Here is a 16,284-nt window from a genome sequence, read left to right as displayed (position 1 = left end):
GTTACCTTCTGCAGATAGACTACTTCAGAGGAAAAGATTGTTTTAAATGTATAACATTGTTAGCAGAGGGTTTTTTTAAGCTCTGTTTACCTCTTGGTGCGGTCATGAGACACACTTCCTAGGTTTGTGCATTTGTATGAAACAGAATTAGAATCAACTTTTTTTCTTTTTGCACAAATTACCGGCTTCACAGGCTGTGCAGGTATTTTTCCAATGCACACACCGTTCTTACTTAAAAGTAATTGCCTTTTGAGATAGGATGTATGCTATGGCCTTTGTGTCAAGCCATAGCCATGTGTTGCATGCTGCCATTCTGCACATTTCAATAGTGACATTTTATTATGATAAATCATTTAGGAAACTAATGGAGAAAGTAAAATATCTCCTCATATAACTGCCTTTTCATGTAGAAACATAGCACGCTGACTTGGGACGGTAAAGACTAAAAGGATGAGCCATTAGGAGGGTTTTCATATCACCTTTATCTTTTAAACGCATCCTAACAGGTTATATGGGCAATAATTCAGGGCAATGCTGCTTTGATCTGTGTGCAGCTATTCTTTCTACGTGCAAGAAAATAGTCAGCTCCGGGGCCGGCTGTAGTTCCTGCTCTGCTGGGGCCGATAGCAGATGGCATCTGCTGGCCTCACACCACAGATGTGAACATTTTCTGTCGCTTTTGCTCCTGCTAATTCGTTGGTTGTTATGCTGATGCCTAGTTGGCATCCATAGCAGGAGTCATTCCGAGGGGATCAGTTATGGGAAGTGTTTGGATAGTTTAAAGGAAAAAGTAAGAGCTCCCGTCCATCATTCAACCGTGCTGGGAGGCGGTTGCTGTAGAAACCTCTCTCAGGTCTAGCGAGTGTCAAGAAGCAGATCGTACCTGCTGCGACTCCAGATATCGGAGCAGAGATGCTCCCGGGCACAGGGAGCCCGGCAGCTCTTTCCGGAGGCACTGGAGATGGCCTGGCCGGCTGCGTGACCAGGGGGGCACGTGTGGCTCCACGTGTGCATCGGAAAGCTGCCTCTACCGGGGAGTAGTAGTAAGGGGTCAAGAGTGAGTGGCTGTGATTTAGCTTGGGTCGGCAGCAGATGCCGAGGGCTTTACCGTGAGCACCTGGGACGCCTGAAGGAGAGCACAGCCGCTCTTCCCTGGAGCACTGGCCGAGGCCTCGCTGGGGTGTGAGCCCGGGAGCCTCGTGGCACCGATAGCAGCGAGTGCAAACGGGGCTCATTCGAGACCCTGTGAATCAGGACGGTGCATGGCTGAAGCTTTGAGCTTGGTTTCAGGTTGGGGCAGCGATGTCCTAAGCCATCACGAAGTGCGAACAGGAACAGGAGGCCGAGGATTTGTTCCCAGCTCCGTAACGGGGCTGAGTCATGCTTTAATCAAGCTCAATTGATCTGTACAGCAGAGATGCCTTTTAAATTAAGGATGTGCCTGCTGCAAAGTGCTTTACTTATTTCCTTTGGAAAGGAGCTCTTCAATGTTTGATTTCCATCCAATTCACCCCCCGACAGGGGTGTCACATGCTTGCTGAAGCAGCAGGTATCTGTGCCCCGAGCGGAGGTCTCGCCGCGTGGCTTTCGTTGAGTTACCGCTTTCCCCGCGGGTTTCCCAGCGGTGAAATGGGCTGCCGGGGCTGCCTTGTTCCACCACGCTGGCTGCACATTGTTCCTGGGTTTCATGGGGCAACTCGAAATGATTTACTCTGTTTCAGTTCATCTCGTGTTTTTGCATGTAAGGTATTGTGAGTCTTCGTTTCACTGGATCATTTGCTTCAAAATATGTTTTCTGAGACTAATGCTTCTCCCTTTGCAGTAGAGACTGGTGCGATGGAGCTGCGTCGCCCTTAGCCTAGTGTTGCTCCTGCAGAGCGATGGGTCTGATCCTCGGGGTAAACTCAGAGGTTGTTTTAGACATTCACTTTCTGAATGAAGATACGGGAATATCTCATGATTCAAGTATTACAAAATCCCTCACGTTCTCAGCTGCTATAGATGCTGCTGATTTGTTTTGATAAGCGAGTGAGAAGCCCAGAGCTTGGCAGGACGCATTACTGATCTCATACAATCCATGCTGGGCATTAATGCATGGGTGTCTCATTCAAAAATCAATTTTCTCTGAGCTTTAATTTAAATGCAAGTGCCCCTCGAGCATCTTTCTGGGTCACTTTTATTCTCATGCTGTACTTCGGCCCTGAGGAAAGTGGTTGATAAATGCAGACACCCGAATTAGCCGCGTGCCAGCTGCTGTCAGATGTACCTCTCTGGTCTCTTCGGTTTGATGGCGTGCTTGTTCGGGTGAATAGTAGCACGCAGCTCTGCGGAGCTGCAGGAGGATTTCCAGACTTGAGCCAATCAATCCCAGCTGCTCCGTAAGGAGGCAAGTACTCCCGTTATTAAGACATGCCAACTGGGGAGACTGTTTAAGGTGAAATTAAGAAATACAAGTGCAATTTAGCGAGAGGTTGGGCTGTCTGTCGAAAACCTGTCTGCTGCCTTTCTCCTCGGAAGGCCGAAGCTAAGCAGCCCATGTCATAAGCTCCCAGTAAGAGAGCTTTAGAGGGGATTTGAGTAAAGTTAATACCACGCAGCACTATGCAATCCCTCAAAAGAGTGTGATTATACAATTATAACTGAATGTAATATTTGATTCGGTGAATGTTTGGGGGAAAGGTGAAAAGAGGAACGGAGCTCGAATGGTCACCCCGAGGCATTGCCAAATTAATGCTCCTGTGCATTTAGCTGCTGGTAGAGCCAGTCGCAGCAAGCGGATGTGCGGGAGCTGCGTGGGAGTCCGTGGAGCGCCTCGGGCAAGGGGCCACCGGAGAGAGGCCCCGCAAGAGCATCCCCTGGCACCTGCCCCTCGCCGGTACCACAGAGTTAAACCATCCCCTGGTTTTCTCAGAAATGATGGCCTCGCTTCCCAGTTTATTTCCTTTTCTTTTATTCCTTTCATTTCTTTTCTCTCTATGTTTCAGATTATGCTTGGCCTTTGCCTAAACAGTTGTGCCCTATATGGATTTCCCTAGATGTGCTCTTTTCAACTGCATCTATAATGCATCTCTGTGCCATCTCTCTTGATCGGTATGTAGCAATACGCAATCCCATTGAGCACAGCCGCTTCAATTCCCGCACCAAGGCTATTATGAAAATTGCTGCAGTTTGGACCATATCCATAGGTAAGCAATGCGGCTCACGATCGAACTGTGTCTTAATTTATAATAGTGTTGCTCCCATTTTGATTTAGGATTTTTCAGAGGATACTCAAATTAATTTACCTGGCCTGCATGACTGAATATAATAAATGATTGCTGGGAAGTAGAAATCTTTCACTGGGATCGGTCAGCGACCAAAATAAGGAGTGATTTTTCAGAACAGCGTCGCTTCCAATGCTGAAGCCTTGCTGCTATGTACATATCAATATGCCAATAAGGTTGGTTACGCAGACAAATGGAACCATAAAACTGTTGTGTAAACAGAGCAGCAAATAGCATTAGCAAAGAATCAGAAAATAAAACTCAGCCAATACAAACGCTCTGGCTGCACTGCAGTCGCTGCGGTTAAACCCGCTCGCTCGTGTTCTGGTGGCAGTTTAGGTAAAGCAGCATAGCATCCGAGGCAGGCTAACAGCCAGATATTTACTGCCCCTTGTGCAAGCTTTATAGCCTCTCCTATACCCTGCACAGCTGGATTGCTGCTGGTGCCAAGCTAGCTAGTTTGAAGTCATAGTAAATGAGGAGCAGACATAAAAGAAGATGCTTTCATATTACTTCAATAAAAATGGTACATAACAAAGCAGTAAAATAAGGAAGAAAAGGAAAAAATGATAGCAAGATGACTGTGTAATATTAGGAATTATCTGACTAATGTTTTGGGGAGGAAGTATTTCAACATGCTCTATAAGAGACATTTGGGATAGGGTCAGAAGAACTGTATGACCTGTTCCCTCTGCTATTTTGCTTTTTTTGCTTGAATAACAAGCAGTCTTACACAGATTTAACATTTACCTTTTCTCTCATAATGGGGTTGTGACTTTCAGCCTTGTATTGCAAGGAAAATAATGTTTCGGGTGCTTGAACTTCTCTTGGTCTTTGCCTGCATTACAGATGGGACGTGATACCTTATGTCTGGGTGCTGCAGGGGCCGCTTTCAAAGACGCTTGCTGAGTTACAGGAAAAAGGGCAAAAAATAACAGAAACGTACGTTTTCTCTTTCTGAGTGTAATAATCTGTTAGAAACACTTTTTAGTGTGCCACAGGCGCACTGGGGCTCGACCCTGTAGGAGGAAGCCGTGAGCCTTCGCTCGGCGGGATGCGGCAGCGCCGGGGCTGCGGGGAGCCCACGCGCTCCCTCCTCCCCCAGCGGTTAGGGGCTGCAGGTCGTGCTTTTTGATGCAGATGTAGCTGGCCCAGAGAAGTCTTTCCTTGCATCCCTTTACTTGAAGGCAAAGGCAGAACTGATACCCCCAAAGGGTTTGTTCAGGCTGTGGAGCAGTCCTGGCTCCGAAACTCTGTTTTGGATTTCCGCTGTCTCCAGGGCATCTGATGGGGCTTATGCATTTATTTGGGCTTTTTCCAGATGGTTGCATTAGGTGGGGAAGAAAAAGCACTGTCGATATGTCTCTAACTTACTTTAGCATAACTATTTTTGCATCATAAATGCAGAAATGTGGTAGACAGAAGAATAAACTGAGCATGAAATAAGAGACCCCCCCCAAAGTGTGTTGTTATCTTACAGCTCTTACCCATCCATCGCTTGGAAAATCCAGCTGAAAAGCTACACAATTTTCAAGAGAATGAAACAGGTTAAGCAAATTCACCCTCTCTTCAGTATGAATTGTCGCAAAAGAATCTGTGTGTTTCTGTTCACGATTAAGTATCGAATTCAAGGCAGCACTTAAGCAGATGCTGGTCTGGTATGTGTTCCTTGAATCATGCTTCAGTTGGGCTGAAGTAACTTTTAAATGTGTCCGGAGTAGAGTCTTGAATTTTGATCCTGAATCAGAATTTAAAATAGGAAGTAAAAAGCATGTCATTTATCTTCATGTAGGAGCTTTTGGATTCTGTTTTCCTGAGAAGTTAATGCTGACAGCAAAATACGTAACGGAGGTTCTGTGATCGTTGAGCTCTGAATTTGGCAGGTTGCATGAGCCTAAACTCCTGGTTAGGTTCCTAAGCAGGGGAACGTAGCAGTGCCCTTCTGTCTACTGGCAGTTGTTCCACAGATGGGTCTTTGCCAGCGTCCTCTTCGTTATGGATTAAAGTGCACCACAGTCACTCGTCCTGTGTTTTAGCAAATGCAACCTGAGCACGACTTGTTGCGTCCAGTTACAGAAGGAACCGGCGCTGCAAGGTGCTGGGTAGGGCACCTTGTGCAGAGGAGTTTGGTGGCACAGAGCACTATGCCAAGGTCGGAAGTAGAAATATAGGCCACGGAAGTATCCGCACAATTGAAAATGAAAATAAGTTATAGCAGTGAGCTTGCTGGCACAGTCTTGATGTTGCTTCAGACTTTGCACGGTTGCAAGGACAAAGGTTTTCTCCGGTGACATGTGGACGTAACCCATCTCGCCAGACTCCCTGTGTCCTGCTCCAGACGAGGTGGCTGAGGGCCACCCTGGCATGCTACTTTTTCCAGTAGTTTAAAGCAAGAGAGGAGATGGCCCTTGTAGGTCCAAGCAGGAGTGATGAGGAAGTCATCAAGCTGAACACATTGTGTTTCTCACTGCGTGATACAGGGGAAGGTGTTTACTGGGTAATGTTATTACAAAAGAAATAGCACTTTGGAACTGTAAATGAATGAACTTCAGGGGAATTATCTGTTGTGGAAGAGCACACACATGTTGCTTCTGATGTAAAAACAAGTAAAATGTTTTAATTCTGAAGCTCCTTTTGGCTTAATTGTGTGCCTGCTAGCTCAGCAGGGGTTCTCCCCTGCTCCCTGTCCAAGGGGAGACAGAAACTGTAAGGTTTGGCCATTTACTAGAGGATGCCGAAATTACAGATTTCCTGGCTCACAGTTTTACTTTGTTAGGAACAGTGTAAACTCAGTTTACTTGGTAAGTGACTGAGATGAAACCATCCTTTAAATTCAGTGCCAGACTCCATTCTCTTGTTTATTTGTCCCGAACCACTGTTGTTAATGGAAACATAGCCTGAGCTTACTGTTTCTTACCTGAATTTTTGTACCACAACGTAACTGTGAAGATAGCATGACCATGTGTGAGAGTCACCTTCACTTACAGCAACAAGCGGTCGCAGGATTTCTGCCCCTGGACATTGCCGCCTACCTGCGTGACAAATCCTTAGCTCCGAAAAGAGATCAGCTCCAAATTCTGCTGCTGACATCTGTGCCATAGCAGACCTTGCATGGTTGCTTTTCTTGCTGGAAAGAATATGCAGTCGCTCAGTTGAATGTGAATTTTTTCATTCTCATGCTGCAGTAACCTGGTGCTATGATGGTTGCAGCAAAACTGGAAATCCTGGATTTACTCTGTTCTGCTTCCCTGTGCGCACTGTTTTTATTTCATCCCTCTTAGTTTCACAGGTAAGATGATTATGAAACCCTCTTTACAGTCTGATACACTCCCTGAGCTCTTAATGCTCTCAAAACCTCAGTCAGGCAACAGAGCCACTGAGGCTCTTGTACCACCTAACACCGAAGCCGCTGGCATCTCCTGAACGTCTTCGGGCTAGCGGACAGGAGCTGCGAGCTCTGTTTGGCCTTGATTTTATGTCTCCATGAGCTGCAGGATACTGCGTGCCTTGTTTATGGAATATTAATCTTGAATACTTTTTCTTACCATTTCAAGAATATATATTGCCAAACAAGTCTTTTTTTTCCTTTGGTTTGAAAATAGAGTAAATAATGAAAAAGGAAACCTGCAGCTGAATTATGGTAATGCCATGGTGCGTGTGTTGTTGGAACTAGGCTTTTTTCTTTTCTTTCTCGCTCTGACTTGCTAATGATATTATAATTTTGGTTTTGGGTAGATATCCTGGGTTTGTGTATATAATAAACCATTCAACTTTAAAAAGGGATTTACATTCCTATTTAACATTCTTACCACTTCTTTGTTTTTTGTTGGAGGAGATTTATTTATATAGGTATGAAAGATATGTGCTGTAAGGATCAGTAAATGCTCCTCTCAGATGAAATGATTGCATTTCCCACAGCTTTTTGCTTCTAGCCTGAGAGTTCCTCTCTTGCACATGCTGAGCAGCCCCAAGCATGCAGGTTGTCCTCAGGAGGTCCTTCAGTGGGTCTCCAGGTCTCCACTGAGCCTCTCTCTCTGGTAATAGTCCTGGTTGGAGATGATATTCAGTGTGAGGAACATGCTTAGAGCAGCATCACCAGCATTAAAAGGAGTTGTATTCTTTATATAGAGTAAGAGCAGGTTATGCATGAAAGAAAAGGATGGCTGTCTGCAGTGATTCACATAGTGTGGCTCAGTCAGTGTTTTAGAGCACGTTCTTCAAGCTCGATTTGTTTTGGCTTGTATTGCTACCTACAAGTGTGTCCATCTGGGCTGAGTGACTTTCTCAGCAAGGCGTTTGGTTGCTTCCAGAGAGGACTTGCTCACGAGACACGCTTGCTCCTGAGCACCCTGTGCAGAGCAGCGGTTACTTCTGAGAAGCTGTTCTCCAGGATAGCAGCACACGCACGTGAATTCGTTTGCAGGCATCTGGCCCTGGTTAGCAAAGAAAACTGTGGACACAGGTTTCCTGGAAAAAAATGGCAAAAACACAGCTCATGGGGAAGGCAACAAATGGAGGGTCTAAATATGTTACCAGGATTTAGTTCCAACCTTTCCAGGCAGGTGGGCTTGGTTGTGTTTGTGGCTCATCACTTGGATATGAGGAGGCAGTTAACAAATAAGCCAACTGTCACTAGCAAAGCAAAGGTTAGACAGGCACCTTTGCACCCTGGAAAAGTGTGCAAAACCCTGCCGATGAGCACTCCCTTGAGAGGAGGACAGCGATGCTGCTGCTGAGACAAATGATTGCATGTCAGTAAGCCCTCGGAGAGGGCAACGTTATTTTCTCTCCAGATCTGGGAGAAAATGACATTAATGTATTTTTGTCTTTATGTGTTTGACATTAAGTGTTTGACAGTATATGTTGGCCTGAAATTCTTCCCTCGTGGGCATGAGGGTCGTAATCCACAGCTCTGTGAGCTGAGAGAACATCGTTAAAATCATTAGCATTTGATCGTCTTACAGCAGCTGAAAAGGCAGCTGCCGAGGGACTGCAGACTTCAGGCAGTCTGTCCTGCAGATGTGCGGGGCCCCCAGGTTTGGGGAGGTCTTGGTGGTTCGTTGGTGCAGGTTGTCAGACCCCTGTCCATCGAGCCTGTGCCTGCACCAGCCGAGGATCTGGTACAGATACAGCAGCGGGCCCCAGGGAAGAGATTTGCTTCCTGGAAGGAGCAGTGCTTGCTTCTGCAGGCTTGAAAAGGAGACCAAAAAATTCAGTCCTCTCTTGGCTACTTGCTAAATTTTCTCATAAATGGTTTCTTTAACAAGAACACCTTATCTCTGCCTTCCTGGATCCCAAGGAAGGCCTCCTGAAGACAGAGAGAGATTCTCTTCCTCGGCAAATAATAGCCGTCAAAATTGAAGCGAATAACAAATTCAGGATTAGGTGTGCCCCATGGAGGAAACGGAGCTGGTGATTTCTGTAGGTTGAAATGGTGCAGCGGTGGCAATGCTGGAGAGACTTTGCTAGTCTTGAGGGAGCGCAGAGGTGGCTGTAGCACTGTAAGTCATGCTACTACTTGCTGTTTGCAGTAGCAGATCAGGTTTTTGTGCTCGTAACACTGTTTGCAGGCCTATCTTCTGGTCCTGGGTCAGCCAGAGACCCTCTCTTTATGGCCTAGAGCATGACACTAAGGTGTCCTCTGCCTTGGTTTCCCATTTTTGACTGTAAGGTTATTTTCTCTAAAGACTTTCTTTTGCTCATACGTATTTGTACCGTGATTCCTAAGAGGGGTGTTGATCTCTCCAGCACGTCAGCAAGAGTTATATCAGGGTGAGAAAAAGCAGGGAGCCGCCTTGGAGTTTCGGTCACAGGTGCCTGTGTTAGTTTGATTTTACCAGCAAATGTCAGTGAAATGTTTTGCCTGGGACAGCAGCAGATGGAGATAGTCTGAACCATTTTGCACAGTGGATGGATTGACCATCGCACCGCGGCCGTACCCACCGTCAGGGGAGACACCGCACTCCTCTTTGAAGAGTCCTTACTGCTGCTGACCACCGGTTCCAGCGTCCCTGCGTGACTGCCGGGGGAAGCCCAGCCCGGGGAGCAGGTATCCAGGGCGGGGGGGACCCGCATTGCCCCTTCCTTCGGATGCCTCCCTGGGAGCAGATGGCTGAGCAAAGCTGGAGTAGTAATTTAGCAAAATAGAAGGGCAAGTGGGAAAATCATTTATTTCTTCTGGCATTTACTGGCATTTGCGAGTTTTCCTCCTGCGCTTGGGCTGTTCAGCGCTCTCCCAAGGTTTAAGTAAAGGTCAGCAGCTTGCTCAGGCACGCTTGGTGATTACATTGCCCTTGCCTTTCCCCGCTGTTTGCAGTTGTGCTCGTTGCAGGCAGAAGATTGCTCCAAGCTCAGACCCCTTCTGTCTTTGATTTTAAACCAGTACAAGGCTGGCACTGTTGTTCTGTTAGATAAAACTAGACCTAATCCTGCCCTCAAGGTGCATCGTTGCTATATTAGGACATGAAACGTGGTGCAATTTGTCTGCTGACGTGTGGGGGATGTAGGGAATTCTCGGGGTTTTCTGAACACGTCAAAAGCCCCCGTTCTTCAGTTCGCCTCTGACGAGCCGCCTGCCCAGAACGAGTGCCGTTTCCTTCATGATGCACGTCGGGAGGCTGGCATCTTGGGTTTCACTTCTTGCCGTGTTAATTAGCATTAGAGAACTCTGCAGGCACTTTTCAAGGTGCTTCTGTTAAGAAACCAAACAGCTTTGTTTTATTTTCTTTTCCCTTTTCTGAGAGGGTCAGGAGATGCAATTCCTATCTCCTCTGACAGCCTTTAACGCTAATGCATATGGCAGCTGCTAACATTCAGGTGAATGTCTTTTAAAGTCATAAACTAAGCTTATTTTGTATGATAACAGCCAGGAGGGAAAAGGCACAGATTTAAGCAGGCCGCGTTTGGCACGGCACCCGCGTGCTTTTGGTTTTGAAGCACAAACGTGGGCTGCCTTTGTGGCAGCTCTCGGCTTCTCTTGCACACAGCTAGCTCGATCTCTGTGTGTTTTTGGGCTTTGTTTTTAATTGTCTGTCAATGCCACAGGACGGTAGCGGGGTCCAAAGCCCACCCGCGTCAGCAGGGCCCTTTCTGTGGGTTGCAGCGGACTCGGATCCGGTGCTTATGCCAGAAGAGGTGGCCCGTGGTGTTCCCACCCCACGTACCAGCAGCAAAACCCTCTCGTGTTCAGCTCGCAGAATTCCCCATGTGAAAAGACAAAGTAAACCCAGATACACGCTCCTGTTTTCTTTAATGAGGTTGCTGTCCCCGGAGGAAATGACATCTCTCCTTGTATAAGAATGTTTTGAGAAAGAATGGAAATTAGTTCCTTTTTTAGTGGAAGTAACCATCAAAGGCTCAATCTTTCCAGTAATCTCTGTTAGTCTCGGGGGCATTCACAGGAGAAAACAAGATATAAACCACAAAAACATTATTGTTTTTCATTTAAGCCTAAATTTTGTAACCGTCAATTGTACGTTTGGATTTTTTACCCAGCTTTTTCTCTGGAACAAGCTAGTAAATGTTTTACCAAGGTATATTTGGAGTCATTTGGGTTTTGTTTTATTAATTGAGAATCTGTGAAGAGCATCTGTTGCTCTGTGTCCGCAGCATCTTGTCAGCCCCATTTGGTGAAGTGAGCTGCTGGCTTGAGAACAGCTTTAAAGATGGCAAGAAGCAGAGTTAGGACAACAACTCCAGTTGGATTTGTAATGCAGAGGGTGTCTCTCTGTCTTGCTTTCCACCTGCTCTGTCCGAGAGAAGCTAAGGGAGGGGAGAAGAAGAATATCCCACGGGTGTTCTGGTTTCCATTGCTCAGGTGCCACGAGCACGCTTACTGGTAAGGGCAGCACGTACTGATCCGAGTAACCCCCCTGAAATCCGGGTCAGGCTGCGAGCTGGGTCTGCAGGTGGCTTTTTTTGTGCCACTGGGGCGGTGGCGGCTGCGATTTTGCAGTAATGCCCCCACGAAGGAAGCCCCTCTGGGGTGTCTGAGAGTGGCTGCTCCTGGCCCACACAAGGGCTTGGTCTGGAAAACCCTCTCCCTGGGGCCGGACGAGTTAGCGCCCATTGCCCAAGTCCTCTAACCGACTTGGCTCCCTCGAGGGCTGGCTGCGGGGTGGATCCATGGTGAGTCTCGTGTTGCAGGATGAATTGGTGTTACCCAGCTGTGGTTGCAGCACAGATCTGCTGTACTGGACCGCTTTACAAAGGAAGAGGGGAAGGCAGAGGAAAGCACGTCAGATGGGGCTGATCCTCAGCCCGTGCAGCGTTTGGGCAGGCTGGCTGCTGAATGCAGGGTGTCGGCAGGCTCCTTCCAGGTCATCTGGGATTTCCTTGCAGGTCAGAGCAGGCCAAAGGCCAAGGGCTCGCGCTCTCCTCTGCCTGCTCAGCTGAAATCCTGCTTCGGTGCGAGAGAGGCGAGGGGCACATCTCCATCAGAGCAACCAGCTCCTCATTCCCGCTGGTCGATGTTGGGGTATCTCATGGTCGTGCAGGGTTTTAGACTGCCATCAGGACTTCTGATTTGTATACTTTTCACATCCCAGAATTAGGTTCCTCTTCCCAAATGTACTCCGTGTGTGACTGTGCAGATATCCTGAAACCTCATTTAATTTCCCTCGGCTGAAGTCAGTAACAGCGAATGTCATGGTGCCTACTTCGTGAATGAACCTTTCTTTCTTTTGCTGTGTTTTATTTCAAATGATATGTTTCTTTACAAGACTCTAAAGCATAAAACTACCCACACAAGTGTTGCCGCAGTGTGATGCCTTTGATCTAATTCAGATTTCTTCCTTGTGGAAAGGCTGTTCGATCCACCTCCCACCAATTCCTGAGTGTCTGTGGTTTCAGGCAGCCAAGGCATTGGAAAGGTGTCTTTAGCAAGAAAAAGTCAGTGACCTGATTGGATGAAGACCACGGCCATCACGGGGACTTGACATGGGCAAGTTACCTAGGGCTGGCATATCAGAGAGGAGACCTCGCCAAGGGTTAGCTGATGAACATAACTTCAGCAGTGTGGAGGGAAAGAAGACAGGATCCTGGAACTGTCACTTGGGCCAATGTAATGCGTGCTATAATTGCAAGAGGCATTCATAAACATCAGTTTTCAGAAGAAGTTCATTCGCTAACTTACTGGCAAACGGTAATTTTATGAGAATGACGGAGTGCAGATGTATTCTCCAGAATCCTGGAAAACACTTAACTAGAACGGGAAAAATGCCACGGTTAATCTCTTTAGCATGTTACTGTCTGTTTAGGAACTCAGAGTCCCACGGCATCAGTTCTAGGACCTGCGCTGTTCACAGCAATCCAAAACACAGTCCAGATGCAACCTTGGCCTCGGCATCGGTTATTACCGCTCAGGAGAAGGAGCTGGGCAACAGTATGGACAGACCCACGGACGCAGCTGCTGAACACTCACGGACAGCGGAGGGAGGGAAGGAGAGAAGGAAAGGTGTTCTGCTGCTCTCCACGCTCCTGACTGTGTATGCAGTTCGTGTCCTTTCTTTAAGAGGACAGAGAGGAATTATAAAAGAAATAGAGAAAGGTAATCAGAGGCATAAAATGACTTTGGCACAAGGAGAGAGTAAATAGAGTAGTATTCTTCAGCTCCGAAAGAGATGTCAGATGGTAGAGATGATAAAGGTCTATAAAATCCCTGAGGAGGTGGAGAAGGTGACGAGAAAGAGATTATTCACTGCTTCTCACAGCAGGAGAACTAGGGGGAATCAAAGGAAATTTATCAGGCAACAAATTTAAAATAAGCAAGAAATACTTTGTTCACACGACAAATGTAAGTTGTGGAACTGATTGCTGCTGAGTATTGTAGAAGTGTAAATGGGATCAAGAATTCAAGGAAGACAGGTCTCCCAAGGGTTATTAAAAAAAAAAAAGTGCGGATATAACTTCTGACTGTGAAATCTCTAAGCTATAATGCCAGCAGCTGCCCCATTTGATACCATATCCCTAAATATCTGGTCCTGGGCACTGCCAGAGACAGGAGATGGGGCTAGGTGAGCCCACAAGGGTCTAATTAGGTCTGGCCCAGCATGTCCTTCCTATGTTCTTACGTACACATGGGTTATGGTATTCCAAAAAACACTGTTGTCCCTTGTGTTGGTTTTGGGTGTGCCTAGACAGCTTTCTTTGAAAGATTTCAGCTCTGTGTGGGGCTGAGCTCCACAGATCAGGGGCCAAGGTCTGCACCTCACTTTGAGTGAAACTCATTCAGGCGAGATCCGGTACACCAGCACTAGTCCCCTATTCCCTCCTCTTTCCATCCCCACAGTAAATGGGTGATGGCTTTCAAAAGGTAGAAGAGATCAGATATAGGCAAAGGTTTTGAAATAATAAGCCGTTACAGGACATCAGTGTTGGAGGATGGTGACTAAATGGGTGTGAATAAGAGCTGTGGAAAATGCTTTCCTTCATTCAGGCTAGCTGCGAGCCGTGGGTGAGGGCTGCTACGTGCGGTCCTGGACAGCCACGCTCCAGCACGGGCTGGGCACGCTGTCGGCTCGGCCCACGTGCCAAACAGCCGAACAGCACGGGCACGGAGCCGTCTGCGGGGACCCTCCGGTTAAGGTCCCTAACCTGCTCCAGAAAGGCCTGATGTGCTGAAATGCCGCACAAACAAGCAGTGCTGGGTGATGCTGAAGAGGGAAAAGGGGTCCAAAATGCTCTTAATCCCACTTCTCTGCTGTTAAGTCCATGACCATACAAAGCAGCTGCACTGTGCCACCGGGGTGCAAGAAAAACGGCCTTGGCCAGCACGGCGATTCCTGAGGTTTCCTCGTCTGCTTAACACCTAGGAGTGGCTGAAAGCTGTGTTCTAGTTATTATTCTAATTGAGTCATGTAGTTTCCTTCCTTTCAACCAGCAGATGCGTAGCTGGCGTTCTGATTTTAGACTGTCGTGTCAATCTGATTACCATTTTTGTTGCACCTTTTCTGCTCTCACGGTGTTGGTTGCTCCAGTTCTTACTCTTGTGTTGAAGAGGCTGGGGAGAGTACTGAGGCAGGTCCTGCGTGCTGTAGCCTTTGCATGTGACTGTGCAATTGCCTTCTCTAAGAATCTGAGCCAGACAGTTCGAGTATGTGGTACTTCTCAGTTTCAGACTGCTTGTGGATGAAATACTGGGACAGGTACAGTTTCCAGAGATCAGCTGTCTGCTCACCCAGAGATAGATAAGGGCCCAGAGTCCAGAGCTGGGAGCTTTTCTGCTGTGAGTCCATGATATGATGGGGAAAGTGGTCATTCTTCTATCAGAATTATTTAATGTTTTTAACAAGCTTGCTACTAAATTTTAGTAGCTGTAACTCTTTTGCATTTTGGTATTTTCTTCTTCAAAGTTTGCTATTGTCTATCTTCTGCCTCTGATTTCAAAAGCTCCCCGAATGGGGAGGCATGTAGGGTCCAGCGGCAACACAGCGCATTTGTGGTGTAAGAACTGCCTTTTCTACAACCACAAATCACAAGTAATGCTAGAAAAAGAGCTTGATAACTCCGTTATGCTGCTTTCACTGTGGAGCAGAGCAAAGCTGCAGAAGTTCCCAGCGGAGGGTGGTTGCGCTGTGGAGCTGTGCTTCCTGGGATGTCGTTTCCAGAGGTTTTTTTTTTCCACCTGGGAATCATAACTTCTCTTTTGAACAGCTTTTGGCAGGGAGCTGAATGCATGCAGGACCTGCAGCATCTGTCCTGCCTCTTTGGAGTCCTGCTCAGCGTGGTAAACCGCTCTTTTTGCTCTTGCTCTTCTAGGGATCTCTATGCCCGTTCCGGTCATTGGTTTGCAGGATGACTCCAGGGTGTTTGTAAATGGGACCTGCGTTCTCAACGATGAAAACTTTGTCCTCATCGGGTCCTTTGTGGCGTTCTTCATCCCCCTCATCATCATGGTGATCACATATTGCCTCACCGTGCAGGTGCTGCAGAGACAGGCGACGGTGTTCATGTGCAGCGAGGTGTCCAAGCAGCGGAGGAGCAGCGTGAACTGCCTCAAGAAAGAGAACAACATGGAGAACATTTCAATGCTTCACAATCACGAGGGGGCATCGCACTTGAACTCTCCGGTAAATAAGGAAGCGGTGCTTTTTCGGAAAGGAACTATGCAGTCCATCAACAACGAGCGAAGAGCCTCCAAGGTCCTGGGCATTGTCTTCTTTTTGTTCCTCATCATGTGGTGCCCGTTTTTCATCACTAACATCATGTCTGTCCTTTGCAAGGAAGCCTGCGACAAAGGCCTCCTGAGCGAACTCCTGGACGTGTTTGTTTGGGTCGGGTATGTTTGCTCTGGGATCAATCCCCTCGTATACACACTCTTCAATAAAACCTATCGCAGGGCTTTTTCCAATTACATCCGCTGCCAATACAAGACCAGTAAAAAATCAGCGCTGCGACAGAATCAGTGTCTGAATGTTGCTTCGACAGCATTATACGGGAAAGATCTGACTTTAACTAGTTACCGAAATGGCAATGAACTCAACAGCATGGAACTAGATGAAGCTGAGGAGGGTCTAGAAATGCAGCCAGGGACTTCAGAGCTCTCCATAAACAGCTGTAATGTTGTAAGCGAAAGAGTGAGCTGTGTGTAAAGGCAGCTCACACAGCCTTCTGCTACGGTGTATCTGGAGCCAAAATATATTGTGTAAAAATGTAAGTGTTCGTCAAAGGACAATGTAAATATTGCATTCTAAACAAAACTTTTTTTTTTAAAGAAGAAAGAGTTGTCTTTCCAGTCCAGTACTTAAAATCAAATATATTAATATACTGCAGTGAAGTTTAAGGTTCTATATTTACTGTTAATACTAGATCAGAAATATTAGTTACTTTGCATATGTCATGGACAAACTGTTTGAATTTTTCTTCCAGTGCATGAACAAAAATGCTGAATATTTATCTCAGGTGGCATTTGCTGGAGTCCAGAATGGCGCGTTAATAGTTATATATCAAATACATGCTATTAGACTTGGTCAGTATAACTTTCTTTTTCCAGTTGACAGTAAATATATACTTTAAATCCTCA

The 16,284-nt window shown here is 46.8% G+C and overlaps 1 protein-coding gene across 1 annotated transcript in view; it reads left to right on the top strand.

The window, feature by feature from the left end:
- Positions 1–16,284, top strand: part of HTR2C (5-hydroxytryptamine receptor 2C) — a 227,339-nt gene extending 211,055 nt beyond the window's left edge. Inside the window, exons 4-5 of the mRNA XM_064518373.1 lie at positions 2,985–3,185; positions 15,021–16,284. Coding sequence (XP_064374443.1) covers positions 2,985–3,185; positions 15,021–15,853 — 1,034 coding nt within the window. The 3' untranslated portion in view covers positions 15,854–16,284. The remainder of the gene's footprint in view (positions 1–2,984; positions 3,186–15,020) is intronic.

Source organism: Dromaius novaehollandiae, chromosome 11, assembly GCF_036370855.1.
Source record: "Dromaius novaehollandiae isolate bDroNov1 chromosome 11, bDroNov1.hap1, whole genome shotgun sequence".
Classification (NCBI taxonomy): domain Eukaryota; kingdom Metazoa; phylum Chordata; class Aves; order Casuariiformes; family Dromaiidae; genus Dromaius; species Dromaius novaehollandiae.
The sequence above is the reverse complement of the archived record's forward strand: the minus strand, read 5'-3'. Positions and strand labels throughout refer to the sequence as shown.